The 27,010-nt window shown below is 38.9% G+C and overlaps 11 protein-coding genes across 11 annotated transcripts in view; all 11 read right to left on the bottom strand.

Annotated features, from left to right (window-relative positions):
* Positions 1-475: 475 nt before the first annotated feature.
* LSM04_000345 (Chaperonin Cpn60/TCP-1 family) lies at positions 476-2,110 on the bottom strand (the record flags this gene model as incomplete). Its single annotated transcript, XM_067332542.1, has 1 exon — positions 476-2,110. One exon carries the CDS (start codon positions 2,108-2,110, stop codon positions 476-478), a length of 1,635 nt encoding a protein of 544 aa, XP_067186714.1.
* A 446-nt stretch (positions 2,111-2,556) lies between these two features.
* On the bottom strand, positions 2,557-3,528 carry LSM04_009181 (Tetraspanin/Peripherin; the record flags this gene model as incomplete). Its single annotated transcript, XM_067332541.1, has 1 exon — positions 2,557-3,528. The coding sequence occupies one exon, from the start codon at positions 3,526-3,528 to the stop codon at positions 2,557-2,559; it is 972 nt and encodes a 323-aa protein (XP_067187098.1).
* An 818-nt stretch (positions 3,529-4,346) lies between these two features.
* LSM04_008896 (Glucosamine/galactosamine-6-phosphate isomerase) lies at positions 4,347-5,186 on the bottom strand (the record flags this gene model as incomplete). The annotated part of the gene is made up of 1 exon (XM_067332540.1): positions 4,347-5,186. One exon carries the CDS (start codon positions 5,184-5,186, stop codon positions 4,347-4,349), a length of 840 nt encoding a protein of 279 aa, XP_067187090.1.
* A 1,196-nt stretch (positions 5,187-6,382) lies between these two features.
* On the bottom strand, positions 6,383-8,428 carry LSM04_003560 (Protein kinase domain; the record flags this gene model as incomplete). Its single annotated transcript, XM_067332539.1, has 1 exon — positions 6,383-8,428. One exon carries the CDS (start codon positions 8,426-8,428, stop codon positions 6,383-6,385), a length of 2,046 nt encoding a protein of 681 aa, XP_067186847.1.
* Positions 8,429-8,942: 514 nt separating this feature from the next.
* On the bottom strand, positions 8,943-11,639 carry LSM04_008862 (uncharacterized protein; the record flags this gene model as incomplete). Its single annotated transcript, XM_067332538.1, has 1 exon — positions 8,943-11,639. One exon carries the CDS (start codon positions 11,637-11,639, stop codon positions 8,943-8,945), a length of 2,697 nt encoding a protein of 898 aa, XP_067187087.1.
* Positions 11,640-12,373: 734 nt separating this feature from the next.
* Positions 12,374-13,651, bottom strand: LSM04_001346 (uncharacterized protein; the record flags this gene model as incomplete). Its single annotated transcript, XM_067332537.1, has 1 exon — positions 12,374-13,651. One exon carries the CDS (start codon positions 13,649-13,651, stop codon positions 12,374-12,376), a length of 1,278 nt encoding a protein of 425 aa, XP_067186762.1.
* A 4,213-nt stretch (positions 13,652-17,864) lies between these two features.
* Positions 17,865-18,938, bottom strand: LSM04_004116 (uncharacterized protein; the record flags this gene model as incomplete). The annotated part of the gene is made up of 1 exon (XM_067332536.1): positions 17,865-18,938. One exon carries the CDS (start codon positions 18,936-18,938, stop codon positions 17,865-17,867), a length of 1,074 nt encoding a protein of 357 aa, XP_067186871.1.
* Positions 18,939-20,770: 1,832 nt separating this feature from the next.
* LSM04_002361 (uncharacterized protein) lies at positions 20,771-21,430 on the bottom strand (the record flags this gene model as incomplete). Its single annotated transcript, XM_067332535.1, has 1 exon — positions 20,771-21,430. One exon carries the CDS (start codon positions 21,428-21,430, stop codon positions 20,771-20,773), a length of 660 nt encoding a protein of 219 aa, XP_067186804.1.
* A 1,028-nt stretch (positions 21,431-22,458) lies between these two features.
* On the bottom strand, positions 22,459-25,173 carry LSM04_001749 (uncharacterized protein; the record flags this gene model as incomplete). The annotated part of the gene is made up of 1 exon (XM_067332533.1): positions 22,459-25,173. The coding sequence occupies one exon, from the start codon at positions 25,171-25,173 to the stop codon at positions 22,459-22,461; it is 2,715 nt and encodes a 904-aa protein (XP_067186778.1).
* A 335-nt stretch (positions 25,174-25,508) lies between these two features.
* On the bottom strand, positions 25,509-26,042 carry LSM04_006265 (uncharacterized protein; the record flags this gene model as incomplete). Its single annotated transcript, XM_067332532.1, has 1 exon — positions 25,509-26,042. One exon carries the CDS (start codon positions 26,040-26,042, stop codon positions 25,509-25,511), a length of 534 nt encoding a protein of 177 aa, XP_067186975.1.
* Positions 26,043-26,357: 315 nt separating this feature from the next.
* The window catches only part of LSM04_001449 (Conserved oligomeric Golgi complex subunit 5), a gene marked incomplete at both ends in the record, with an annotated part of 2,589 nt that continues 1,936 nt past the window's right edge, over positions 26,358-27,010 (bottom strand). Inside the window, one exon of the mRNA XM_067332531.1 lies at positions 26,358-27,010. This exon is cut by the window's right edge and continues 1,936 nt beyond it. Coding sequence (XP_067186763.1) covers positions 26,358-27,010 — 653 coding nt within the window.

Here is a 27,010-nt window from a genome sequence, read left to right as displayed (position 1 = left end):
GAGGAAGACACACACAAACAAACAAAAGGGGAAGGAAGGAGGATGGGGCGAGAGAAAACGTACAGGAGAGAAAAAAAGATATATATATATATATATATATATATGTAATAAGGGGGCGAGTGTCCTTACTACTACCGCCACCACTCCATCATCATCATCTGCACTCACTCAAAGAGAGAGAGAGAGAGATATTAACAGACGCTCATAAACAAGACGAAAAAGAAAAGGAAAAAACACACACATACGTACATATGCCTCTAACTTTCTCTTTTTCCTTTTCTTTTATTCCTCTCTCTCTATCTCTCTTTTTTCCCCCTCTCCATCTTGTTTCTCCCGCTAGTACTTTCATTGGCGGTATGTACACAAACACGGCTTATATGTTTAATATTATCTGGGTGTAAATGTATCTATCTCTCCCTTTCTCTCTCTCTCTCTCTTTCTCTCTCTTTCTCTTTCTCTCTCTCTCTCTATCTCTCTATCGCCCACGCTCCTCCTCGTCCTCTGGGTTCAGTCGGATGCAGTCATCAATGCGGAGCACTGTGACGGCGGCCTCTGTGGCGAACTGCAGGGACTTCACTTTACTCGGCTGTGGCTCCAGCACGCCTGCCTCAACGTTGTTTCGCAGTGTGCCCTCGATGAGATCGAGACCGCAGTGGCGTGCCTGCGGCTGCTGCTGTTCCTCGCTGTGTGCGACGCGCAGCCGGGCGACGAGTTCCGTGGCGTCGAGTGCGGCGTTGAGGGCGAGTGTCTTTGGAATGACGAGCAGCGACTCCGCAAAGGCGGCGATGGCGAGTTGCTCGCGTGAGCCGAGGGTGTGGGCGACGTTTTCGAGATAAACGGAGAGAGCCGCCTCGACTGCCCCGCCGCCGGCCACGACGCTCTGCGCCTCGAGGGTGCGGGCGACGGCCCAGAGGGCGTCATTGAGGGCCCGCTCCATCTCCTCCAGCACCATGTAGTTGGCGCCGCGGCAGACGAGACTCGCACAGACCGCACTCGCCGTGCCGCTGATGATAATCACATCGTCCTCGCCAAAGCGCTCCTCATACACGCGGGAGGCCGCGCCGAGCCAGGCGGGATCAAACACCTCCTCGCCGTCCAGATCGGAGAGGGTGTGCACAATGCGGGCACCGGTGGCTTTGGCAATGCGGCGCATGTCGTCCTTCTTCACGCGGCGAACCCCAAGGATTCCCTCATCCACCATGTACTTCATCATGCTGTCCTCAATACCCCAGGAGGTGAGAATGACATTGGCACCAGCCGCAATCATCTTCTTAATACGCTCCTTCGTGATGTCAAGCTCACGCTGGCGAATCGCCTCCGCCTTGGTGGGGTCTGTGATGGTGATGTTGATGCCTAGCTTCATCTTCACAGCACGAAGATCAAAGTCAATAAGGGCAATGCGGGCATTCTCCACAGAGGTAGGCATACCTTGCGCCGCACGAGAGAGACCAAGAGCAACACCCTGTAAAAGTACCGATTCTCGTGAACTCTTACCATGTTGAAGCAAAATGCTCACCGCCTTACGAGGATATACCACATCACCAAAATCATTCACCGTCTTTACAGAAAGGATCGCATCCACAACCATCTTGGCAAAAAGGTCAGAATCAGAATTAAGAATCTTACTGCTCATTGAAGTGCGAGCAACATTTAACAAGACGTCCTTACCCAAAGAATCCACAGGAACACTTAAGGTTGTCTGAAGGTACCGTACGGCCTCACGTAAGGCAAGTTTGTAACCGGCAATAATGCTTGTGGCGTGAATACCAGAGACAATAAGGTCCTGAGCCCTCTTAAGCAACTCTGATGCGAGAATCACGACAGAGGTTGTGCCATCACCAATCTCCTTATCTTGTAATTGGGCGAGATCCACAAGGAGACGTGCGGCGGGGTGTTCCACATCTAGACTCTTGAGAATTGTTGCTCCGTCATTTGTGACACACACATCCCCAATGTCATCCACCAGCATCTTATCGAGGCCAATAGGTCCAAGTGAGGACTTCACAACGTTGGCCACCGCCAATGCTGCAGTTACGTTCTCACGGCGAACCGACAATCCACTTGTGCGGGTACCGTTGATTCCTAGCGCCGCCTTTTGCTTGGTTTGCATTTTCTTTATGAGGCTTAATGAAGTAAATCTTCTCAAGAATGAATAAATAAATCAATAAGAAAAGAAACATTAAAAAGGAAAAGAAGAGATAATTAAGAAAAAAAAATGTAGGCAGAGTCAGTAACATAAAGTGGGTGCTTATTGTTTTACTATCCAAGAATAAGAAGAAAAAAAGCTGCAGCAACAAACAAAATTAAATCCCTCACAAACAGAGAAATACGGACACGAATTCTAACTTCTCACGTTGGGGAGAAAGATAAAAACAACAACGACAACGACAACAAAACAAACAAACTAGACAGAAACATACAGACACGGAAGGGGAAACCTTCTCCTTTCCCTTTTCCTTTCCCTCTCCCTCCAACTCGCTCGTCTTCACTTCCTTACACACTTGGATGCACTACTACTCCATCCCCTTAAGGGGAGAAAGGAAAGACATCTCATGCTCAACCTGCTGACATTAAACGGTTCGCACTTCTCGAAAGAAAAGCAAAGAGAATCCCAGCCACTACAAGAACCATTGAAAAGAAAATAATAACTAAAAAACCACCCATATTTTTACGAACTGTCGAGTACACAACACCAGTACAAACCACTGTAGACATTGGAGGAAAAGATGGACAAACCGGACAGACCTGTTCCACCCATTCTGGTGGTTCACTTGCGTTGTAGCAATCCTCAGGAACACAACAACCAAATTGGAATCCAGAGCAATTGAAACGTTCTTGTAAATTACAAATATCATAATTTTCTCCTTTTTTTGTATCATTTACACTACGTTCCCAAGAGTAAAGAAATAACTTGGGATCCATCACATTAACTCTGGCATCTCGATCATATATAGCCGCAACAATAATAAGCACAATCAGTGCTACGAACAAAAAAACCAAAAGGGCAACGTAAACTAACAAAAACATCATTTGTCGTTGTCGTATCCAGATAAAACCAAATATAGTAAAAAGCCATAGAATGATCCCTAAAATAAGGGCAGACAAAGCGATATTACTACAAGTTCCACATAGACGGACAGCTGCGTTACTACGAGCAACAATACCAGACATAATTAATAGCATTGATGCCACTATAAAGGTAAAATTAATAAAAATAAGAGCGTAACCAAAAAGAGATCGAAGAGTTTCTTTAGAATAAAGAGAACCCCGATCTATATTTTCCATCGGTTCATAGTTTCCTTTATTACCACTAGTATCACTCATTTGGCTATCATTACTATTCCGACGATGATACGAGCTCCAAGAATTTACTTGCTGTATGACCCTTGGTGATGTGTTTGAAGTATTCCCACGAATGCTTCTAGAAACTTGAGAACTAAGCGGTTCACGTGGATCCGTCTGGATACTGTCGTTAAGTATATTGTCTACGAATGAATCTCCACATTTTTCTTTTTTTGTTCCTCGCATGGAGTACTCCACACAGAGAAACCCAGAGACCCTTTATATATATATATATATATATATATATATATATCAGCCTTTTTCTTTCTGATCCTATAGCTTTGTTATGTATAACCAATTATTATTTTTATTTGTTGGATGTTCAGTAAAAACAAAGGAGACAAAAAACAATCATAAGTAATGGAAACAACAGGGAGCACAAATAAATAAAAATAAACGAAAAAGAAAAAAAAGGGTTGAAATGAACGGGGGAAAGAAAAAGATTAACGCAGCAAGATGAATGTATACCGTAAGGGCACTTATCATGGGTATCCCATCACATTCTACCATCTACCACGAAAATTAAGTCTGACTGGTGTTGATGTTAATAATGATGATAATGATGACTTTTTGTGTTTGCGTCATTTTCCCCTTTTGCTTTGAGTCTCCCTTTCTTCTTTTGCGTTTTTTTTTTTTTTTTGTCACTCTATTTGTGTGTACATGCGTGCACGTGAGTGTAATTTTGGGGTATTATTTCCAATCCTTTTTTTATTACATACTCTGTAAAATAATGACGCTCTTTTTTTTTCTTTTTTTGTACGTTTTCATTCTCAAACATTTCTTTTTTTTGTTTGTTTGTTTTGCTTTTTCCCCCTTCTTTTTTGTCCTTTTTCACCTTTGACTTCCCCGGTGACCACAAGACACAAACTAACATCCCCATCATTATCACACTCACACAACCACCACTTTATTTATTTTGAAGGGGTGGTGGTGGTGGTGGTGGTGGTGGTGGTGGGTAATAATAATAATAATAATAATAATAATAATAATAATAATAATATTCACTAAATCTTTGCCATTGTCTTCTTTGCATTTTCCTGCCGTTGTCGGAGTTCATACTCACGCTTCAGCAGTCCCCTGAAGTATTTCACTGTCTTTACTTTCAGTTCCATCGTGGCGTCCTCATCGACGCAGAGCACCGCAGACGGATGCAACTGCAGGGCGGTGATAGGGTGGACGTGACTGATGCCGCCCTCCACGCAGCGCGCCACCGCGACCGCCTTGTTTGCGCCTGTTGCGATGACGAGTACATTGCGGGCCCGCATGACTGTTTTAATGCCGACGGTGAGGGCCATCGTTGGGACTTTACGCATATCATTGTCGAAGAAACGGGCGTTGGAGACGATGGTCTCCTCGTTGAGGGACTTGACGCGGGTGACGCTATCGAGACTGCTGCCGGGCTCGTTGAAGGCGAGATGGCCGTCGGTGCCGACCCCCGCGAGGAAGAGATGAATGCCACCCATCAGCCGGATCTTATCTTCATAGCGCTGGCACTCTTGAATGAGATCGGGCACCGTACCGTCGAGGAGGTTGCGGTTCTCCTCAGGGATATCCACAAAGTCAAAGAAGTTGGTCTTCATGAAGTAAAAGTAACTCTGGGGGTGCTCGCGGGGGAGACCGACATACTCATCCATGTTAAATGTAACCACATTGCGGAAAGAGACACGACCCTCGCGGTATGCCTGAATGAGGCGCTGGTATGTCTTAAGTGGAGAATCACCAGTGGGAAGTCCAAGCACGAATGGGCGATCTTTTGTTGGGCTAAAGTCACGGATCATACCAATAATGTACTCCGAGACGTAGTCGGCCACAGCGTCGTCATCCTTGGAAATCACTATACGCATGATGAATAACGATGATGATGAATGATTATTTTGTGTGTATGTGTATGTGAGTTTTTGCCTTTTGACTAGTTGGCGGCAATGCCAAGAAGATAATTAAGGAGAATTACTTCTTTTTTTTATTTTGTTTTTTTTATGTTGTCGGTGTGTTGCTTTGTAAAGGGGGTACAACAAATACCCAAGTATACATCAGAATAAAACATTCACACAAAGAAAGAAAAGAAAAGAAAAAGAAAATGCACAAGTAGAAACAGGAAAAAAAAGATAAAAAGAATCAGCTGCAGAGAAACTGCGACAGTAAAAAGAAAGAAAAACAAGAAAAGAATGGAAAGACGAAATGCGTTGCGTAGGACAACTTCACAAAGACGCAAGGAAAACAATAAAAGCAGATATTTTTCAGTTTCTGCCGCCCACTACATCCACACAAATCCTGATACAAGAGAAGCAGGAGTTTGCGTACTAAAAAGAAAAAAAAGGCATGCATGAACACTGAGGGAAAAAAGTAAAAAAAAAAGATAAAAGAGTGGAGACAAAACAAACAAAGAAAAAGAGGGGAAAGAGATGGTGGGAAAATGGTACGATGCAGAGGATATGCAAAGTAATGGGGTTTCAACGCCCAAACAAAGAAAAAACATCAATCCCCGCACATGCCAGCTGGTGAATACAGCGAATCCCACTGAGCACATACAGACAATCAAACATACAGATATACAAGCAGACATACAGAGATAAAAAAGCGTAAAAAAAAAAAGAGAAAGTAAAACAAACACACACACTCACACAGATGCAAATAAAGAAAACAGAGAAAAAAAGAAACACAGACATAGTCGATACATCGAGGCGTGTAGTCCGATACTTTCTCCTCCCTCACTCCTTCCATCTCACCAAAATATCTTTATCTCCCGTTTGTCAAGAAAAAATGGACTAATACGGGAGAAAAGGCGTAATAATGGAAAAAAAAAAACATCCCTCCTTTACTCCCTCCACCTCCCAATCCAAAGCTACACTTCACCACCATATAAACTAATAAATCTGTATACGTATTCTGACCAGTTTAAGCTCATTCCTTTAACTCGGATACTCTATTTATTTTTTAGTTGCTATTTTTTTTTTTTTGCTCTCCTTTCTCATCCCCTTTGTATTGAATGAACGTAAACAAATACGTGTAGCGTTGTCAAAAATGTAACATTTAACTTCATTTATCTTTTTGAAGGGGCATCATGGAGTGAATATTTTTGCCCTGAAACATTGTTGTAAGTATTACTATTTCCTGGACCTCCTGGGGATGCTTCTTTCATCCCTCCTGGTCCCATTTCACGTCTGGCTTGTTTTTTCTTGTGTTTAGTGACATTGTTGCTATTATTGCCATTTCCAGCACCTACATTCGATGTTGTGTGGGTGGTAGGAGTAGTGGTAGTTTGCGCCTTATTTGTATGAGTACTAGGTGCTAACTTTTGTCCTGAACTGTTATTACCATCTCGTATAACAGATAATGCATTAAGGGCTACAGTACTAGTAGTGGTATATGGTGCCTGTACAGGTGAAGTTCTATCACTTGGTAATGCAGGAAACAAAGGGTAATTAAGTTTGAGTTGTTTTTTGAGTGATCCTGCCTTCCACTTTGCCCCTTGACCACTTTTATTCATAGTACAAATTCCCTTTCTATTTCCACGAGCCCCTACTGGTGAATTTGGATTAATACCAGATATTTTCTGTACTCTATGATTAGAGGGAGAAGAAGGATTCATAGTATTCACAGCGTGACCTCCACCGGCGTATTTCATTGTCTGAACTGGACTAGCGAACATTTCACGTGTTCCTTTATTTTCTGACTTATTTGTATTTTTCATACCGTTACGCATTGGTGTTGATGCATTCGGATAAGGTGGATGTTGACGACTGGAAATAGTTGGAAGTTCTCCCGTACCTCCCGTATTACTACCTGCAGTGGAACCCAAATAGTGATTCCATAGGGCTCCCAATTGCTGAAAAGACGCCGCAGCTCCTCCTCCAAGACCAACACTACTACTACTATTACCTCCTCCTCCTCCTCCACCAACACTACTAATACCATTTACACCACTTTCACCAACCACAATTGTAATAGCGGTACCGGCGAATAGAGAAGAACTTTTATTTCCCATTGAACTCCCATCAGTTCCTTCCATATTCCCACCTTGTGAAACCGCTAATAGTGGGAGCATGAGATCTCCTCCTCCTACTACTCCTCCTTCCTCAAGCTCCGTTCCTAGTGTATGTACTTTGGAATGTAAACTTAGCGGGCTAGAAACAATCTGGGGTTCTACATTGGATTTAAGACCTTGTTGGGATTTTTGAAAGAGTCTACGCAGTTCCACTTCATATTCCGCTCTAAACTTGTCTTCTGTAAAGTATGGGAAATTCATAAGTGCCGCACACGAAGGACGCTCCGCCGGATCCGTGCGCAAGCACGCCGTCAGAAACTCTAACCACGGCTCCGGAGATTTGTGAAAACGTTGACGTAGCGTCAACTCGACAGGTGCTGATGGAAACATAACACGGCGATACAAACTGTTGTGTTCAAAAATGTCAACCATTCGATCTGGCACGGGTCCGCATGTGCGGAGAATAAGTGAAAGTTGATCCAAGTCGGATTCTCCGGGAAAAAGGGGTTGCCCGTCTGACAACTCCGAGAAGATACATCCGATGGCCCATACATCCACAGCTTTGCCATAGGAGACATCTCCCACTAACAACTCTGGTGCACGATACCAACGTGTAGCAACGTAATCTGTATATTTCCCTTTTGAACTTAACTGTCTTGCAAAACCAAAGTCACAAAGCTTTAGTAAACCTTCCTTTGATACTAATATATTTTCTGGTTTCACATCACGGTGGATAATGTTATGAGCATGACAGTAATCCACTCCATTAAGTAGTTGATAGGTGTAGCGGCGTACATCCTCTGGTGGTAATCCATGCCGTTTCTCTTCAATGAGTTGTAGTATTGTGTTCTCCACGTACTCAAAGACAAGATACAACTTTCCATCACGGCGAAATACATCCAAGAGTGAAATAACATTTGGGTGTCGTAATTGCTTCAATACCCGAATCTCACGCAGAGATGTCTTACGCACATGATCATCGTCCTCTGCCTGTTTGTACTTCTTAATAGCAACCAGTCGTCCAGTAGCTCTGTGGCGTGCCTTCACAACTACACCGTACGTCCCCTCGCCGAGAACACCTAATGTCTCGTATCCTTCCATGAACAGTAGACGTCTGTTTTCAAACACTAACAGCAACACTCACTATAGCTACTACACACCAACAACAACAATAATAATAATAACCACTATATAACTTTATTATTTTTCTTTTTATAGTCTTTGCCTTTTATTTGTTTTCTTCTTCTTTTACCCCTTCTCTCTTCTTCTTTCTTTTTATATGACTTTTTTCCCTTGCTCGCCGTTTTGACTGGTGCTGATGAGTTCAGCTCCACAAAGAGAACGCACAACACAAGCAAAGAGAAACGGTGAAAGCAGCCTGCGATGCCACACTAAATGTCACTAAGAGTAGCAATACGGCAGAGCTGCGGGCAGACAAAACCACCCAACTATATGCTTTCCGCTCCACAATAAAAAAGAAAAGAAAAAAAGAGCATAGAAATTTTATTTCAGGTACCCAGAAGCAGTGACGTTAGTATTACAAAGGAAAAAACAAACAATAAACAAGTCTTATCTGTTGTATTTAAAACCAAAGAGAAATTATTAGTAGGGAAGCTCAGATGTTTGCAATGTCACCCGCACTATCTTCACATATTAATATTAAACGTACAAATGCTATAGCAGCACGAAGAACACCCGTTGTTATCGCAACAGGTTCAACAAAACTAATACAATTTAACTCATTTCCCTCCTCCTGATGAAATGATTCTTCACTTTCTGACTCACTACAACTACTTTCCGTATCACTACAGCAAAAATATCTTCGCCTGTCATCGCAGCATTCCTCTTCCTCTTCCTCTTCCTCCTTCTTCTTTTCTACTTGTGTTAGTGAATTCATTCCACGTCGGTAATATGTAGGATCTTCACGTATGTAAACATGCAGTGGTGCCTTTACTGTTGGTGTAAGAAAATGTATCATTTGTGTTTGGTTAAATCGCATTTCATCCGCCTCCAGATGCAACCAACAACGTCTCAGTGGGTAGTGATGTGAAGTGATATGTTTAGATAGATGTCGTGGTACTTCCAACAGGGCCTCTGCGAGTAATTGTAACACCGTCGCCACAACAGGAGTATTGAAATGCGAAAGAGCAGAGACTTTCATTGTTGTTGTTGTTGTTGTATTATCATCTACATCGGTATAACTTTTCTGTTTTAATGCCTCAGCAGCTGTACGGCGCAGTTGACGGGCAAGGGCAATGGATAAGGCACCACCTGCCCGCACAAAACCCAATCCACATTCAGAGTTTATATTACCAGAGAATAAGGATGAAGCATCTAGAGCCGTTAGTACACTTGCCGTGGACTTTAGTAGTAATGCCTTGTACATTGAAATAAGATTAGAATTTGAAGCTACTAGAAACATAGAGCCCATTCCTTCCAGATTTTGTTCGCCTTGCAATAACACATCATGGGGTTTATGCTTGTATAACTCTAGTAATACCACAGTTGTATTATTATTATTATTATTATTATTATTATTATTATTATTATCGCTCTCTCTTACCACATGGTGTGGAATGGAGGATTGAAAAATTACATTTAAAGAGTGATGTATGATACGTTCCACAGGTATAACAGCATCATTAGGGCATTCTGGTAACTCCAACTTACCACGTCTTAGTACAGCCACATCTAAAGATGAGGATATTTCATCCTTTTTAACATTATTATTATTATTATTATTATTATCTCGTCTTTCATGACGCCAGTATTGTTGACGTCGCAGTAATGCATCAAAAAGAGTTCCATCAACTTCATCTACCATAAAAATAGGGTTATTCTTAACAATATCCGTCCCACTCTTATTATTATTATTATTATTATTATTATTATTATTATTATTATTATTATTATTATTATTATTATTATTATTATTATTATTATTATTATTATTATTATCGATACGAATCTTCACACCTTCCGCATTATATCGCTGCCCATACGTTTTCACAACAGGAGGAACATAAGAAGGGGTTAAGATAACACGCACGTTATGCTTCCATGCCCATGTATATAAAATTCGTGCCGCTTCTAATTGTGCTTCATCCTGTTCTGATATTGTCCACGTCCGCTGCAATTCCCGCATTCCCTCTTTTTTTCTTTCGTTATCCCAATCTTCACTTTCTTTATTGTTATTATTATTATTATTATTATTTTCCACCTTAGAGTGGGCAAAGTTCAGTAATCCGCCCTTATCATCTATGCGTAGGAGTAACACCAAGAAAGGTTCCCGTTCACTTTCACAATTTTCCAGTATAAAGAATGGTGTTTGTGTCCCTTCGTGTACTGTCAGTGTGGAGGAAGTTGTGGGTAATACGAATGTACCACACGGAAGTACACGCGAGGCTCTAATGTTTTTCCCCAAACACGGTATAATATATGAGAATGGATCCATTAATAACGCCCGCGCACGATGTATAATGGATGGTGAATGTATTCGTCCTTTTGGAAAGGGTGAATTATATAGAAAAGAAAGAAGAAGTCTTCGAAGTATCATCAATACATCTCCTTCCACCTCTGTACACATTGTATAGTGAATACATCCCTCTAATACCTGTCGAGCTATTGTGGCACTAACGGCATGAGAATATGGCTGTACATCTCGAAGAGTTTCCAATGTCATTCTACCAATTATATCTATATGTGTCTCTATCATTTTATCATCTTTTATGGCAATTGGAAAGACTTCTTTTAAATCTCCAGGTGTTATCAATTGTTGTAGTACTCGTATCAGACAACGTCGATTCCGTGTGGCGGATAATGTATTTCGTACAGGATACTTCGCCTCAGGGGAGAGGAACTGACGCAATAGTGATACACTCATAACGAGTAGTCTACCATGTCCATCAGGAAGCGAATACCTTTTTTCTCTTCTCGATCTTGTCATAGTATTATTATTATTATTAGTAGTAGTAGTAGTGGTAGTAGTATTTAATGTAGTAGTTTCTGCAAAAAACAAATGCCACAGTACTTTCCATGCTTCAAGCGCTTTACTTCTCTGTAGGATATCAATAACCCTCAGCCGCCGCAGTAATAACGGCGCATCCACAGAAATAAACGCTGAAAGAAGACCGTGTGGTCCAATATGAAGTTCATCCACACATTCCTGCAATAACGACACAAGTGTTGAGAGTGGATGTGGTGAGGGAGGAATAAATAACGATAGCCGTCTTTCTAAGAGATACTGCGGGTATTTCTTTTTCTCCTTTTCTTTTTCCTCCTCTTCCTCTTTTATTTTCTTCTTTGATATCATACTATTTCATGTATATTTATTTGTTTATCTAGCAATCAGACATACTCTCTCTCTCTGTATATATATATATATATATATCAGTTACTGTTACTACTACTGAGGCATTGGTTATGTGTGAGGGAAATAGAAAAATAAAAACAAAAACAAAAAAGAAAGAAAAATCATATGAAAAGATATAAATTACATACACAATTCTCAAACCCCCAACAATAGCGAAAAAACAAAAAAATATATAGAAATCTCCCGAGATTTTTTTCCTCCAAAAAAGCTCTACTGAGCTACGACTCCATAGTAATAGTAGTAGTAATAATCCGACGGAAGAAGAAAAACGAAAATAAAATAAAAAAAAGAGCGTTTTCGTTTGTTTTTTTTTTTTTGTTTTTTTCCTACTCATCCCTACACACTGATATCAGCAGATAGTACTTCCTTCTCTCGGTCTACAATCATGCATGTTCAGCCCCGTATGGGAGTGAACAAAATACAGGTAAAAGCTATACACACATTCGCACACAGCAAAGGAAAAAAAAAGAACAGAAAAATAGAAATGTTTCATTACGCTGCTGCTCTAAAACGCCAAATAAAAAAAAGGAAACAAAACACGTAAAACATGGAAACAAAGAAAAAAAAAGAAAGAGAGCAGAAGAAGAAGAAAAAGGGGAGTAGGCAAAGAGAGTGAGAGAAAAAAAAGAAAAAAAACAATATATATATATATATTCCCAGTCTAACCTCCTTACTTATTCCTTCTCCTTTTCCTTCTTTGCCTTTGTCTTTCCCCCCTTCTCCTCGTTGCCGGTCTTTTCCCGTTTGGAGGATCCCTTCCTGTATTGTTCCAACTCATCGTCCTTCTGTTTACGCATCGCATCTATTGCCGGCTCGCCAAAGCCATTCTCGCCGGTGTCAAACAACCGCTTAAGAAACGGATCACTGCTGCGTCTGCCATCCGCACGCTTTGGTGGAAAAAGGGCATCAAACGGGGCCTTCCAGCGATCAATCTCGGCATCGCCGGTGGAGCGGAATTCCGTCATGTCACACACCACCGGATCGCCAATGTCGGCAAATGTGTCCGCGTCCGGTATGACGAGAACAGGACCGCGTTCGGGATCGAGTTCGATGAGTTTCGCATCAAACGGGACGAGAAAGACGATGAGATTCAACAAGGCCCGCAGTTTCGTCGCGTCCGTCTCGGCGGTGAAGATTAAATACGCCCCGTAGAGATGGGCGAGGAATCGCATGCAACGCACCATTGTCTTCATGAGTGGCATATCTCCCGTGAAGGCGTCTAATTTATTGCAGACAATCACAATAGGGAGACCAGCAAAGCGGATACGATCCTTGTCAGGATGACCCTCTCCCAATGTTCGTATACATCGATTGATTAATTTATCTGGTGTCGTTGAACCTTTCGCACGCATCTTTTGCATTATTTCATTCATTCGACGATCCACACGCTTTAACCAATACGTTACCGTTTCCCACATTGTGGAAGGATCAGAACAATCCACTACAATCATCAATATCATGGAATGAATGGTGTCTGGTGTAATAACCACATCACACAACTGCGATAATTCAGTTCCCTGAGCTAATTCCCATAAATGTGCCATTTGTGAAACATGTCGATCACTGCGTCTCGCAAAGGAGTAATCCAGCGCCGTTGTTGGCTTCAGTTTTACCCCACTTTTACTAACAGCACTACCAGATGTACTTATGGATGAAAAAATACGATGCAACACGCTCGTTTTCCCGCCACCTGAAGTCCCAACAACTAATAAGTTTACCTCTGTTTGTGTGACATGATTGTCTTTTGTGTTTAATGCAATATTCTGCCATAAATCTTTGCGTGGGTCCACAACAACTTGCGGCGTCGTTGAATTTTCTGCTGTGGTCGGTGAAGTGATCTCTTCACGTGTGGAGTCGTCGCCCGGTATACGATCAGGACTGCCGGGCTCTGCCATACCGCCTGCAGTTCCATTATTCATTGCCTTTTCAGTAGTGCTGCTCTCGCCATTCATCTCAATATGATAAATAGTCTAAATTCCCCTTATTTGTTGTTGTTGTTGTTGTTGTTTGCTTCTTTTATTTGTTTGTTTTGTTTTTCTTTTGTTCTCTTCTTCGTTTTCTTTTTTTTTTTTTTTGGCTCTGTTGGCTTTGTTGCGTTCAGATTTTTGTCCGAGTCTCTTTCCTTCCTCTCTATTTACCCCTTTCACTTTCAATAAATTTGTACTTTCTTATTGGTATCTGTCTGTACCGATGTATATAAATATATAAATATGTATTTCTTTCTGTACTGTACGTATTTGAGTTTGTTTGTGATTCGATGTACTTTTTTTTTTTCTTTGCTGAATCCTTCTTTTCTTCCTTCTCTTTGTTTGTTTATTTGCGTTACTCACAATTCTCAGAGAGGCGGAGAGGGGAAGCCGGCAGTAGTAAAACACAGCAGCGCCGACTTGGAGCTAAAGGGCAAAAGAAAAAAGAAAGAAATAGAAAAAGAATATATATATAATATTGGACGGTACACTTATGGGAATTATAAATAAACATGTATAAACCAGAAATACACACACAGAGAAATGGAGATAAATAAAAGCGTATATACAGAGTAATATATATAATATATAATATATAATATATATAGTATATATATACTTGATGTTGTATACCATAGTCAATAGAATGACCCATTACAACACCCTTATATTTCCCACCCTTAAAACATCATTCCTCCTCTTCTCCACTGAACGGCAATGATGTTTTAACGGACGTAGGGGTTGCGTGAATAGAGTAGAAAAGAAAAACAATAAAAAAAGGAATAAAATAAAGTACAGAAAAATAAAAATAAAAACGGACGTTTTCGCCTTTTGTTGATATTATTATTATTATTATTATTATTATTATTATTATTATTATTATTATTATTATTATTATTATTATTATTATTATTATTATTATTATTATTATTAATTGTGGTCTTTTTGCCGTACCACATTCAAACTCAGCTTTACAGATCATCCTTACCGAGATGGTGTGTACCCAAACCTTTTTTTTCATTATATACATTTATTTATTTATTTATTTATTTATTTATTTTATTCCTTCTTTATTTTCTTTTATTTTCTCCCTTACAATTTGAACTCATTATAATATTCAGTTTCACTTCCTTTTTTTCTTTCCATTTTCTTTGTTTTTTTATGATTATCCATATCCCTTTAATTGTACATTTTTTCTCTTTTTTTTTTCTTTCTTGCATCAAAGTTTTTGTTTTTGGTTGTTCTTTCTCCACCCATGGCATCGGTTAAGCACATTCAATAAGCACATATGTTTTTTTAATTTTTTCTCCTTATAAGAATTCTTGTTCTCTCTTTTATTTCACTCGGTTTCTCTCTTTTTTCTTATTTTTCTTTATTATTACCATTACTATTATTACTATTATTATTATTATTATTATTATTATTATTATTATTACTATTAATAATAATAATATTAATAGTAATAATAGTAATTAGTAATAATAATTAGTAATAATAATAAGAGATAAATGCTTTATCAACGTAAAAATAAAAGAAAAAGACGGACACTAACTAGTAATAGTAATAAAAATAAGCCATGAAAGAAGAAAGAAAGAAAACAACACTTCTAGTTCTCGTCATTTCAAACAGTATGAACAACACAACAGAGAATAATAATAATAATAATAATAATAATAATAATAATAATAATAATATTTAAAAAGAAAGAAAGGCAAGAGGGGCGTATAACGTGAAACACGAATACAGAAGAAAAGAAAGAAAAAGACATACGAAGGCAAAGTCCCACAAACACACACCCACTTATATGCACATACGCACAGAGAGAAATAGAAATAAATACACAAGTACAGGGAAAAAATAAAAAAAGAAAAAACAAGAAAAAGCAAATGGAGTACACAAATAAAAAGAAAAGAAAAGAGAACAAGCAGAACTAAAAATGCAGTGAAAATACAACAACAAAGAAAAACAAAAAATGGAAATGAAACACGGAATACAGAAACACAAACAGAATTTTGTAAAAAAGTATGCACGCTTCAACAGAAACAAATAAACACAGATATATATATATATATATATATATAATATTAATAATAATAAAGAACCCAGATAGTACACTAATGTGTGTAAGAGAAGACCAAAAAAGAAAAGGGAGACAAAACAAACAAAAAAAAAGTGAATAGACACCACACGGAAGTAATAATAATAATAATAATAATAATAATAATAATAATAATAATAATAATAATAATAATAATAATAATAATGAGAATGAGAAAGAAACGAGAATTACAACGGCAATTCATGCGTGATTGGTGTTCGCAAAGAAGAAAGGGGGTGACAGAAATCAATGTACACGTCTCTCTGTTGATAATAATTCCCATCACACTCTCCACCCATACAAACTTGAGTTTATTGATAGTTTTGGGATAAATATATAAATATATATATATACATATATTTATTTATTTATTTATTTATTTATTTATTTATTTATTTATATGGAGGTAGTGTACAAATAAAGAAAGAAAAAGAAAATGTGGCATCACAGTGTTTATGTTTTTATGTTTGTGTATTCATCACTCACTCACTCATTCATTTTCATTTTCTTCTCTCTTTGCATTGTTGTTGTTATTTGTTGTTCGCCTCAAAAAACAGTATAAGGGAAAATAACAGAAAAAGAAAGAAAAAGAAACTGGAATACCACACATGGTAAAGAAACAAGAAAAAAAAGGGGGTTGAAGAAGAAGTAGGGGGAAAAGAAAGGAGAAATGTTATAATTTCTCATTTGTCATTATACAATCTTATTTACCCATTTGTTCCTTTTATTTTCGTTTTTGTATTTATTTGTTTTTTATTTTATTTCATTGTTGATCTTGTTGATGTTGGTTACTATTTGCTGTTTTTATTATTATTATTATTATTATTTATTTTTTTTTTATTTATTTTCGAATTGTTCTAATGCTTTTTCTTTTCTTTTTTCTCGTCTTATTACTATTCCTATTTTTTTATTAATATTCCTCATTGGTGTTGTTAACAGAAGAGGAAATGAAAAAGAGAGACGTTTTCAATAAAGTGATATACATTTAAAGAGAAATAAAAATAAAGAAAAAAAACACTCAACAAATATATATATATATATATATATATATATATATATATATATATATATATATCCTTCTTTTATCTTATCTTATCCCTATATATATATATAAGATTGGTACATCGCCTGGAAATGATAAGTTAAAAAAGAAAAAAAAAACACATATGAATATAGCCGTCAAAAAAAAAAGAACAAAAAAACTAAAAACAAAATCAATCAATCAATCGGAAGACAAACACACAGAACAACGATGCTGACAGTCAGTTCGCAATAAAAACAAAATTAAAAATAAATAAATAAAATGTCATTGAATGCAGAGAAATGTTGCTCCCGCTGCTAATGTACGTACGTATTACACGTATGTGTGATTGTGGGGAAATAAACAGGCAGTTTTGTAGTAATAGCACAGGCAGGGTAATAAAGTGCAGAATATGTAAATAAATAAATATATATATATATATATATATATATATATATATATATAGAAAGGAATGAGAGTTGTAAAGAAAGAAGAAAACCTACAGAACATAAAAATAAATCAATAAAAAAGTAAACATGGACCTTATTACCACTGCCCTTCTTCTCCCAACACCTTGCTATGACAACAGTATTAATAGAATACAAAACACACTCACACACAAAAACACATAGGTAGAGAAGTATCTGGAAGAGGAAAAAAATTGCTCCCTCTGTTTGCTTTTTTTTTTCTTTTTGTTGATTTGATTTGATCTTTTTATTTTCGTTTTCGTTTTCTTTTGTTAATATTATCATTTCTTCTTGTTGTTGTTTCTTTGATGGAAGGAAATAATCTCCTCCATTTCATTTTGCAATACCTTGTGAATATTGATATAGACTCTTCATTATATTGAAAATCGTGATCCAGACTCCAGCATCATCAAATATATATATATATATATATATATATATATCCTCCTATTCCCCCCTTTTTCTTATTAATAGTTGTTCCCTTCATACTCGAATTATTTTGCAGTATACTTCAAAGAAACTCCCACCCCACCGAGCAAATAAGCAAAAGTATCACACAGACACAATGACATATATATAATAACATAGATAGATAGATTGATATTTTGGCTCTCAATTGCATGTTGTTGCGAGTTGCAAATCATCTATTGCCAACTGTGGAGAATCGCATTCCCCTGCCTCGCTGCTGTTACTACTATTGCTACTGCTGCTCATATTACTCTTATTACTGTTCTCACTGCTGCTGGCCCCACCACTCTCCAGTGAAGTGTCGAGCAGTAATGCAAAGGCATTATGACTACCGCAGAGTAGCGGCAATTCCACAGATGAGATCTCGAGAACATTGGGATTGAGACAAGGAATCGGAAACACATACATCGGAGATAATACGCCTGCCGCTGCTGCAGATGATGATGATGATGATGAATAGAAAGGTGATGTACACTCTTCTTCCTCTTCCTCTGGTGGTGTTTCTCTTGTTGTTGATGATATTGATATTGGTACTGGTATTGATGATGATGTAGGCTCCGTAGAGATGAAGAGAACATTCCGCTCCTGCAATTGCCGCAGCACTCGCAGTTTCTTATCGGCAAGCAGTCGGGCGTACACCCCGCTCTGACTGCCATTGTCGTACTGCAGCGAAATGTTATCGTAATTAAATAAACACATCGCGGCAATTGAACGACGCACCCGTTCGTATCCAAATAACTCGAGATCCTCCGCAGTGCGATGGGCAATTGTGCGCCAGTGACGTTTGGCCTCCAACACGCACGCGGTATTCGCCCCGATCTTATTTAGATGCGCGAGATGTTTGCTTCTGGCCTCTGTGATGAGGGCACGTAATGCGATGTGGCCGTATGCGGGAACAGTGAATTTGAATTCCCCTTCGCCGTATCGTTCTTCCTCCTTTTGTTGACGTTTTCTTTCTCGTTGTTGCTGGAAGTAGAAAACTATCCAATCTTCATCATCGTCATTTTCATTATTATTGCGAGTGACATTGCGGCAGTACGGGCGCTCACTGAAGATATAGCCTGAGCACTCCTCAATCTCCGAGGCGTAATCCATCTCAATATATTCTTCTTTTTCTTCTTCTCTCTTGTGGGGCGGTGATGGATATTGTGGTGGGAGTTCATTTGCCTCCAACGGGCTGTTGTTGTGGTGGTGGCGGTGAACGGCGCAGGATGTCATCCGTGTGGGAATATTAATAGGAATATAATTCAAACCTGATATACTCACAGAGAACCACTAATAATAATAATAATAATAATAATAATAATAATAATAATAATAATAATAAATATCTCGTTAGCTTTGGGTTATATAGTCAACGAGGACAAGAAACCGTCGGCCAGGGGTTGTGCAGTAGGGAAGGGAAGGGAAGGGGATGGAAAAGTGTGGTGAGTGAAGGGGGAAAAAAATAATAATGGTAATAATCTAAAGATATTGTTTTTTCTTTCTTTTTTACTTGACACGTATATATATATATATATATATATATATATATATATATATAATTTCTTTTTTTTTTTTGTGTGTGTGTGATCGATGTTTACCCCGGCGTGTGAGAACGGCGGTTGCTGCTCCTATACCTGAATTGCTGTTGATGAGAAAGACGTCGTCCAAATAGACACTCCAAACGGACAAATCTTTCAGAAACAGAGAAACAGAGAAAGAATTTAAACAAAAAATAAAAAAAAAGAAAATAAACAGTCGGGTATATTCAATCACTCTTATTACCCCGTTTGTTTGTTTGTTTGCTTGTTTTTTTCTCTTTCCTCTTTTCTCCCGTGTTTCTGATGTGTACAGTGTTGTTGTTGTTGATATTATTAGTATTATTATTATTATTATTATTATTATTATTATTGTTATTATTATTCCTCGCTGTTGGCCTCAGCGTCAATAATCAGATCAATACGCCGTTGAATGCGAATCCACCCAACAACAACAACAGGCAGACAGCAAATAAAAATAATACCCTACAAATTTAAATATGTATATAAATATACACAAATATATTATTTAGTGTTGCCTAAAAATGAATGGTACAACAAAAGGGGATAGTCCCGCAGTAAAAAAAGAAAAAAAAATATGAATCCTCTAACACGCAAGGGAAAAAGGAAACACAAATAAAAACACAAAACAAAAACCTGCACCTTTTCCTGAAACTGTGAAAAGAAAAAAGAAAGAAACAACAAGAAAGATGTAATCAAAAGGGAGAGAGAAACAATACAAAAGCAGCAATGAGAAAAACACAGAATAAACATCAACGCTTATCACCCGCAGGATAATGCGTGCAAAGAAAGGGGTAAACATACAAATACACAAATACTGAGAAAAAAAAAGGGGGTGTAAGAAAGAAGATAAATAAAAAAAACGAAGGTTCCTCATTTTCAGTGAGATACTGTACTAAATGAAAAGCAGTAACGTAGAGGGTAGAAGATCCTATTTTCTTTTACATGATTCTATTAATACCCAATACATCATCTTTCTCCAATGGTTTTCCCTTTCATTTTTTTTTTCCTTTTCCCCCATTTCGCCTCCGTCCGGTATGCATGTATGTATATGTATGTGATTATGTGCGTTGAAAAGAGTAAGAGTGTAATCTTGCTCGCCACCAAATGTAACTCTACAGAGAAAATAAATAACAAAATAAATCAATAGCGGAGAAAATTAGGAAAAAAAGAGATAACGTGTGTGTAAGTGTGTATATGTCTCTTTCTCTCTGTGGATACTAGAGGTTAACGCACCACAAAAATTCAGAGCATAACGCAGATTATTACTCTCCACACCACACAAACACCGTCAATAGCTATTTCCTCAACACTCACACCATCCACACACATACACACATATATATATATACAGATAGGGAAGGAGAAAGAAGAGAGAGAGAGAGGCCCTCACTAATTCACACCTCCTTCTGTCCACATATACACATACATATATAGATATAAATGTGTACATGTTAGTGAGGGTAGAGGGAAGGTGGAGTGGTAAGGGGAAGAGAGTGGCCTCTCTTTTTAACGCATCAGTCGTGGTGTCTCTTCTGCTTCCCGCTCCTTCTGCAATAATTCATCCTCCTCCGCCGTTATACGAGAAATGACAATCTGTTCAACCAGTGCGTCAAAAGCGGACTTGAAGTTGTCGCTCTGGTAATCGAGAGAGGTTTCCACGGCCCGAATGCCTTTGAGTTGTTTTGGCATTGGTGGAATCGCATTATCGCCTACCGCCACCTCTGGCATGGTGGAGTGGTGGGAGAAGATGAGGGAGTGCTTGTCTGGCACCCGCAGCACAAAGTTGTTCGCCTCGTCCAGCTGATCCTGGTCCTGTGCAAAGTTCTTGTACCACAGCACGAGTTCCTTCTCCGCCCCCCGTATCTCCGGATTAAAGACGTAAATGATCCCATCGGCGTTGGCCGCCACCGCCGGCCAGCCCGCCTGGTGCTTGCTGCTGCCCGAGAGGTCCCACAGCTGGACGATGGCCCGGCGGGCGGCGGGGGGGTGGCGGCCGGTGGGGCGGAGGTGGTCGAGGCCGAGTTCGAGCTCGAGGATGCGGAGGGGGCGGGTCTCGCGGTATGTTTTGGTGGGGGCGTCCCGCATCCCGGAGAGGAAGTCGGCGAGGGTCGATTTGCCGCTGCGGCTCGGGCCCAGCAGGAGGATCTTCACCCTCTCCACAGACATTCCCCAAGAGTAATAGTAATAATAATAATAATAATAATAATAATAATAATAATAATAATAATAATAATAATAATAATAATAATAATAATAATAACTCTTTTCTGTGGGTGTGTATCTATTTATTTATAATATATACTTTTTTCTTTCTTTCTCTTTCTTTGTATGTATGTGTGGGCGTGTGTATGGGGATATATTATATATATATATATATATATATATATATATATATACACACACTGCTCTACCTTGTTGTTTCCTTTGGATCTTGTTGCTATTGTGGTTTGGTTTTTGGTTTTTGGGTTTTGGGTTTTGGTTTTCTTGAGGGGAGAACTCACTGAGGGTGGAAGGAAGTGTGTGAGTGGGGCACCACATTAGTAGAAAGAAAGAAAGAGAAGCCATCAGAAATAAAAGATAGGGGAGAGTGATTAAGGGTGGGGTAGCAAATATAACCAACCATTACCAGAAAAGATAGAAAAGGAAAGAAAGAAAAAAGTATATATTGGTAACTCTCATATAAGGGGTGGTTTAAACAATACATAGATAGAGGGAGTTTTTTTTTCTTTGAAAGATACACACACACACACACAATGGCACATCAATATATATATATATATATATATATATATATATATATATATATATATAACATCACACCCCTTTGCATGCAGTGCAATCATGTACTTACATTACACACAGAGACAGTGACGAGAGCAGCGGTACTTCAAGAGAGGAATGAACTCCAGCAAGAAAAGAAAAAAGAAAAGTAAAACAAAACAAAACAAAAACCTATTCTGCCAACATCCAAAAGGGGGAAAAAACTAAAAGATTTTCCATCAATTAAACAAAGAAAAACCGTATACAAAATTATGCGACGCATATACGCATAGAGAGATAAATAGATAGATAGATAGATAGATCGATAATAACTATAAATAATATGGCCCGAACAAATAACAAGTTATATTTAATGTTATGTCCTCTCTATCTATCTATCTATCTATCTATCCCTTTAACTACCTAACTCTTTCTTATTGCACTTCCTCTTCTTCGTGCTGCAAACGTTGCAGTAAATCACTTACAGTTACCCTTTCAGACAATTCAACGTGTCGAAATAGATCACCTGTAAGTGAGGAGTTGCAACCCCACACGGCATGACGTCTCGCATCAGCACGATTCACGAGACCCGTATAGCGAACAGGATCTACATTTACACGACCTCCTGCAAAGTTATCCCATTGTCGTTGTAATTCAGAAAGAAATAAAGTGTGATCAATACTAGACATAGGTCGAGTACCACGGCGAATAATCGTCTGCATACGTAGATAGGACACGGCTTCCTTTACTGGAACCCGTGGTAACTCCTCAAGCACAACAGAGGCCTTCTCTGGTTTTAACTCGCTCCAACTAGTAAGTGCTGCTCGGAGTGCTGAAGCCCACATACGAGCATCCTCTTCAGGTATATTTTTAAACGCTTTATACAGGAGTTGTGACTCACTTGCTACACCATGGCGTTTGGCATATGTGTAAAAGCTATCTTCCACTGTCTGCCATGATTCTTCAACATCATCGCAGATACATTTGTATAAGATGTGGGCAAAGGTAGTATCCCACAGAGCACCGGCATTCTCTACAGACGCAGATGCAGAATTAGTGTTCATACGTTCTGGTAATAAAACAGTGTAATGAAGTAAAACAGGTGATTGAGTACGATTTCCTCCATCATTTCGGGCCGCATTAAGAATCTGTTCGAGTCGAAATAATGGATAAGAAGGATACATAGCAAATAAAACAAATGCAAATTGTACAACAGGAATAAGACCACGCGGTTCATCTGGTGAATTTCTTTCTATATCTAGGAAACGACAAATAGAGAAAAGTAAAGTTCCATCAAATTCTAACATACGAAAAAGACATTCATTTACTTTACCTCTAGTCACTAATCCAAAGGCATATGTTAGTGATCCACAACATCCACTACGTGAAATAGCATCTAAAGCATAGGCAATTTGTAGAGATCTATTATGTGTGGCAAGAGTTTTTTGACTCTCTCCTGATGGGGGAGATGCTTCCTCATCTGTGTTTGAAGACATTTTCCATAAATAACTGCGGGTAAAAACATCTAAAGGTTTTCGTTCTTCTTCCTTATCCCACTCGGATAAAATCATACGAATCACACGTTCTGCAACAAGTGGATATGTACGAAGGTACTCTACACTAGAAATAGATCGTAAATGTTCTGGTGTATAAGGATTATTCCCTGCAGGTGTAAGCCATAAATGGTAGAGCATTTCATCGTCAGTACAAGCAGCTATGGCGTTAGCAGCAGTAGCTTCTTTTTCGCTAGATATATTTTTAATATCTAATGCCGTTTCAGTTTCTTTAAGCTCGGCTTCAACTTCTTTCAATTTATCTAATGGTGATGCATTTTTGTTAAAATCGTCATGAATTTTTAGAAGAGTTTTAGCAGCTTTTTCTAGTCGTAGCTCACGAAGATGGGACCACCACTTTTCTACTGCATGTTGTCGATTTACAAATGCTGCCATTACAACATTTCTAGCTGTTTGAAGATCTCGTAAATGTTCATCATTTCGACGTTTCTCAAGAAGAATTGCATTTTGTTGTTTTCTTCCTTCTAATGCTATACCAATATTGTGATCAGACAGTATTGAAAGACGAGTAGATAATTCAATACATTGTATAGCATACTTCCCATTAAGCTCTAAAAGATCTTGTACACGACGACTTAGTTCAGCCCGTTCCTTTTGTAGTGATTCCACTTCTTGCTGTAGTTCATCAATAGCTTTTTCATCTTCTGCACGATTAATTAATCTTCTCACGTAAAGAGCATCCTTCTTCTTTGAATGAGCAGCCAATGCTATATCATTAGGCATAACATTCATATGTAATAACTCAATCTGATGTTTAAGCAGTTCTTCTAATTTTACTTCTCGTGCCTCATGCGCTGCAATCTCTGCCTTTAAATGATCCCGTTGTGTGGAGGCCTCTTCTACGAGTTTCGCCAGTCGTGCCTCCATCACTCGCATGCGTTCGTGTGTAGCGGCCACTTCTTCATTCTCTGCTGAACTCCACATTTGGGCTCTGGGCACTGCTGGGCCGCCCATATCTGTTGCGATTGTGGTTGTGGTTCGTGCAGTTTCGAATAACTCGTCAATAAGTCCAAAGAGAAATCCGAGAGTTCTTCGCAGTACTGGGCGGTAAATACCGGCGTTGGAAGTGAAGAGGGCAAGTGCGGCCCGCGCTAATTCTAATTTCGTAATGCGATCGCGTGTGGGGGAGGACTCCACAGGCATATTATTATTATTATTATTATTATTATTATTATTATTATTATTATTATTATTATTATTATTATTATTATTATTATTACTGCTATTATTACTAACGCTACGTTCCATCTCTTTCAGCCACACTGGATATTCCTCACCCGCCCGTACTGCCGCAGGAGCACTATTATTATTATTACCACTATTCCCATCACTATTGTGAACACCGCCGTTAAGCCCAGTCGTATTTCCTTTCCCTTTTCCTGCTGTATAACTCTTCCTCTCCACATCCTCCGTTTCTTCTGTGGTGCGATCCACGTAAGTTATAAAGAGTCCTTTGTGTTTCCCACTAATACTATTGGGCCCGGGCAGCTCAGTGCCGTCAGAGAGTTTCTCCACATCCTCTGCAGCATCCCAGGCCTCCAGCATATGCTGAAGCTGCTGGAGTAACGCCGTCATTCCACACCGGGATTTTACTACAAATCCTTATCGTAACATAAAGAAGAAGGATTACAAAAAAAAAAAAAAATGAAACCAATAACTAAAGAAAAAAATACTTTTTTTTCTACTCCTGTGTTTATATAGGACTTTCCATTATTGTACAATGTCAAAAACGAACGTGACAGAGAAGAAATAATAATAATAATAATAATAATAATAATAATAATACATTAAAAGACTCACCCAAATTAAACTTGATAGAATTGCATAAGCATTCTCGCAAAAATCAGATCAGCTGCGTTTTACAAATTCCATAACAGTACTTCTCCTTCTTCATGCAGTAATTAACTCAATTAATTGCTACCGAGAATCTCAGTAAGTTTCGCATCCCATCGCCGCAGTCGACGCCTTGCGAGGTGGCAGAGAAATGACAATTCTTCATGCAATTTAGATTCCATCTGGGAAGTCTTCTCAACAACAGGTACTTTATTAGTAATAATACTATTACTACTACTACCACTACTACTATTACTAGTAGTTATGAACTCTTGCTCTCCAATACCAATACAGATATCCCGTGTGAAACTCTCTACTCTCAGCAATATACTTGATACTTCTTGTTGGAGTCTATGACGCGTGTTTGTTGAGAGTGTGTCATCGTGTGTGAGTAGAAGCAGTGTGGAGGTGAGGTTTGCCAAATCTCTCCTAGCGGTTTCTGCAATGCATGAGGCATTAACAGAGATGTCTTTTAAAGTATTTGTATCCAATGCATCCGTTGTACATACAAGGGAGAAAGCTAATAATACAAATATAACTAGAAAGATAATGTAACCGCTACTGTGTGAAGGGAAACAGGACTTTTTTCTTTCTTCCAACACATGACGCATCGATAATAATAAGAATAATAATAACCACTATTATTGCTCGTATATAGAATGTATCTTTGGAGAACGTATTTGGTTTGTGTGTATTCCTTTTTCTTTTTATCTTATTTCTTCGGACACTTCAACAAGAGCAGCCATAAAAAAACATGGCACAACGAGAAAGAAAAAAAAACAGAAATAAAAACACAAAAAAACCTATTGATCCAAAATAATCTTTAAACTACTATTCATATTTCCCCATATAGTTAAATCAAAAAAAAAACAAATTAGTTTTTCCATTTTTCTTTCTTTTTGCTTCCCCTTTCGCCCACGCTAGTTTTACAGTAATGACCACAGTTTCTCCACCCAACCCACCATCGGCAGCAGAGCAGCATCATCCACTATCGCCTCTGTGGCCTCGCGAAAACACGTCTCAATAGCATTCATCACTTCTCCTATTCGCATCATAGCTGGGATATTACTCCCGCCATCGCTGAATCCCCGCCGTGGGGTACTCACAACACGGAGCTGCTCCAGCACGGCATTTTCAACCATGTCCACAAAGTTATCGGCATTCACCCGCATTATCGTAAATGGCTTCTTCACACCTTTTGCGGGTTGTAATATACGTTGTAGGAGCAGTAAACGGGCAATCACCGGTGGAAGTGTGGCGAGAACCGCACACCACTCCTCCACTGGCTTCTCCAGTGCCGCTTCCGGCATATTATACCACACGGCGAGTTGATGTAATTGTCCTTTTAGGGACATCGTACTTCGACCCATCGATCCATGACTACTGGCGGGCCCAAAGGAGAATACAACCCGAGAGATTTGTTGTAAACAGCAGAGCACATGGTGTTGTGTAGAGGTATTAAAGGGATAAAGGAGTGTAACTGCTACAATCAATCTTGCAATAAGAGTGTCTGAGAGTCTGCGTGCATGTTCATCCAGAGTGGAAGTTTGTGGATCAAAAAGGTAATAAAAATGAGACA

This window comes from Trypanosoma melophagium (assembly GCF_022059095.1).
Source record: "Trypanosoma melophagium isolate St. Kilda chromosome Unknown ctg6segment0, whole genome shotgun sequence".
In the NCBI taxonomy this organism is placed as follows: Eukaryota; Euglenozoa; class Kinetoplastea; order Trypanosomatida; family Trypanosomatidae; genus Trypanosoma; species Trypanosoma melophagium.
This window is presented reverse-complemented; position numbering and strand designations above follow the sequence as displayed.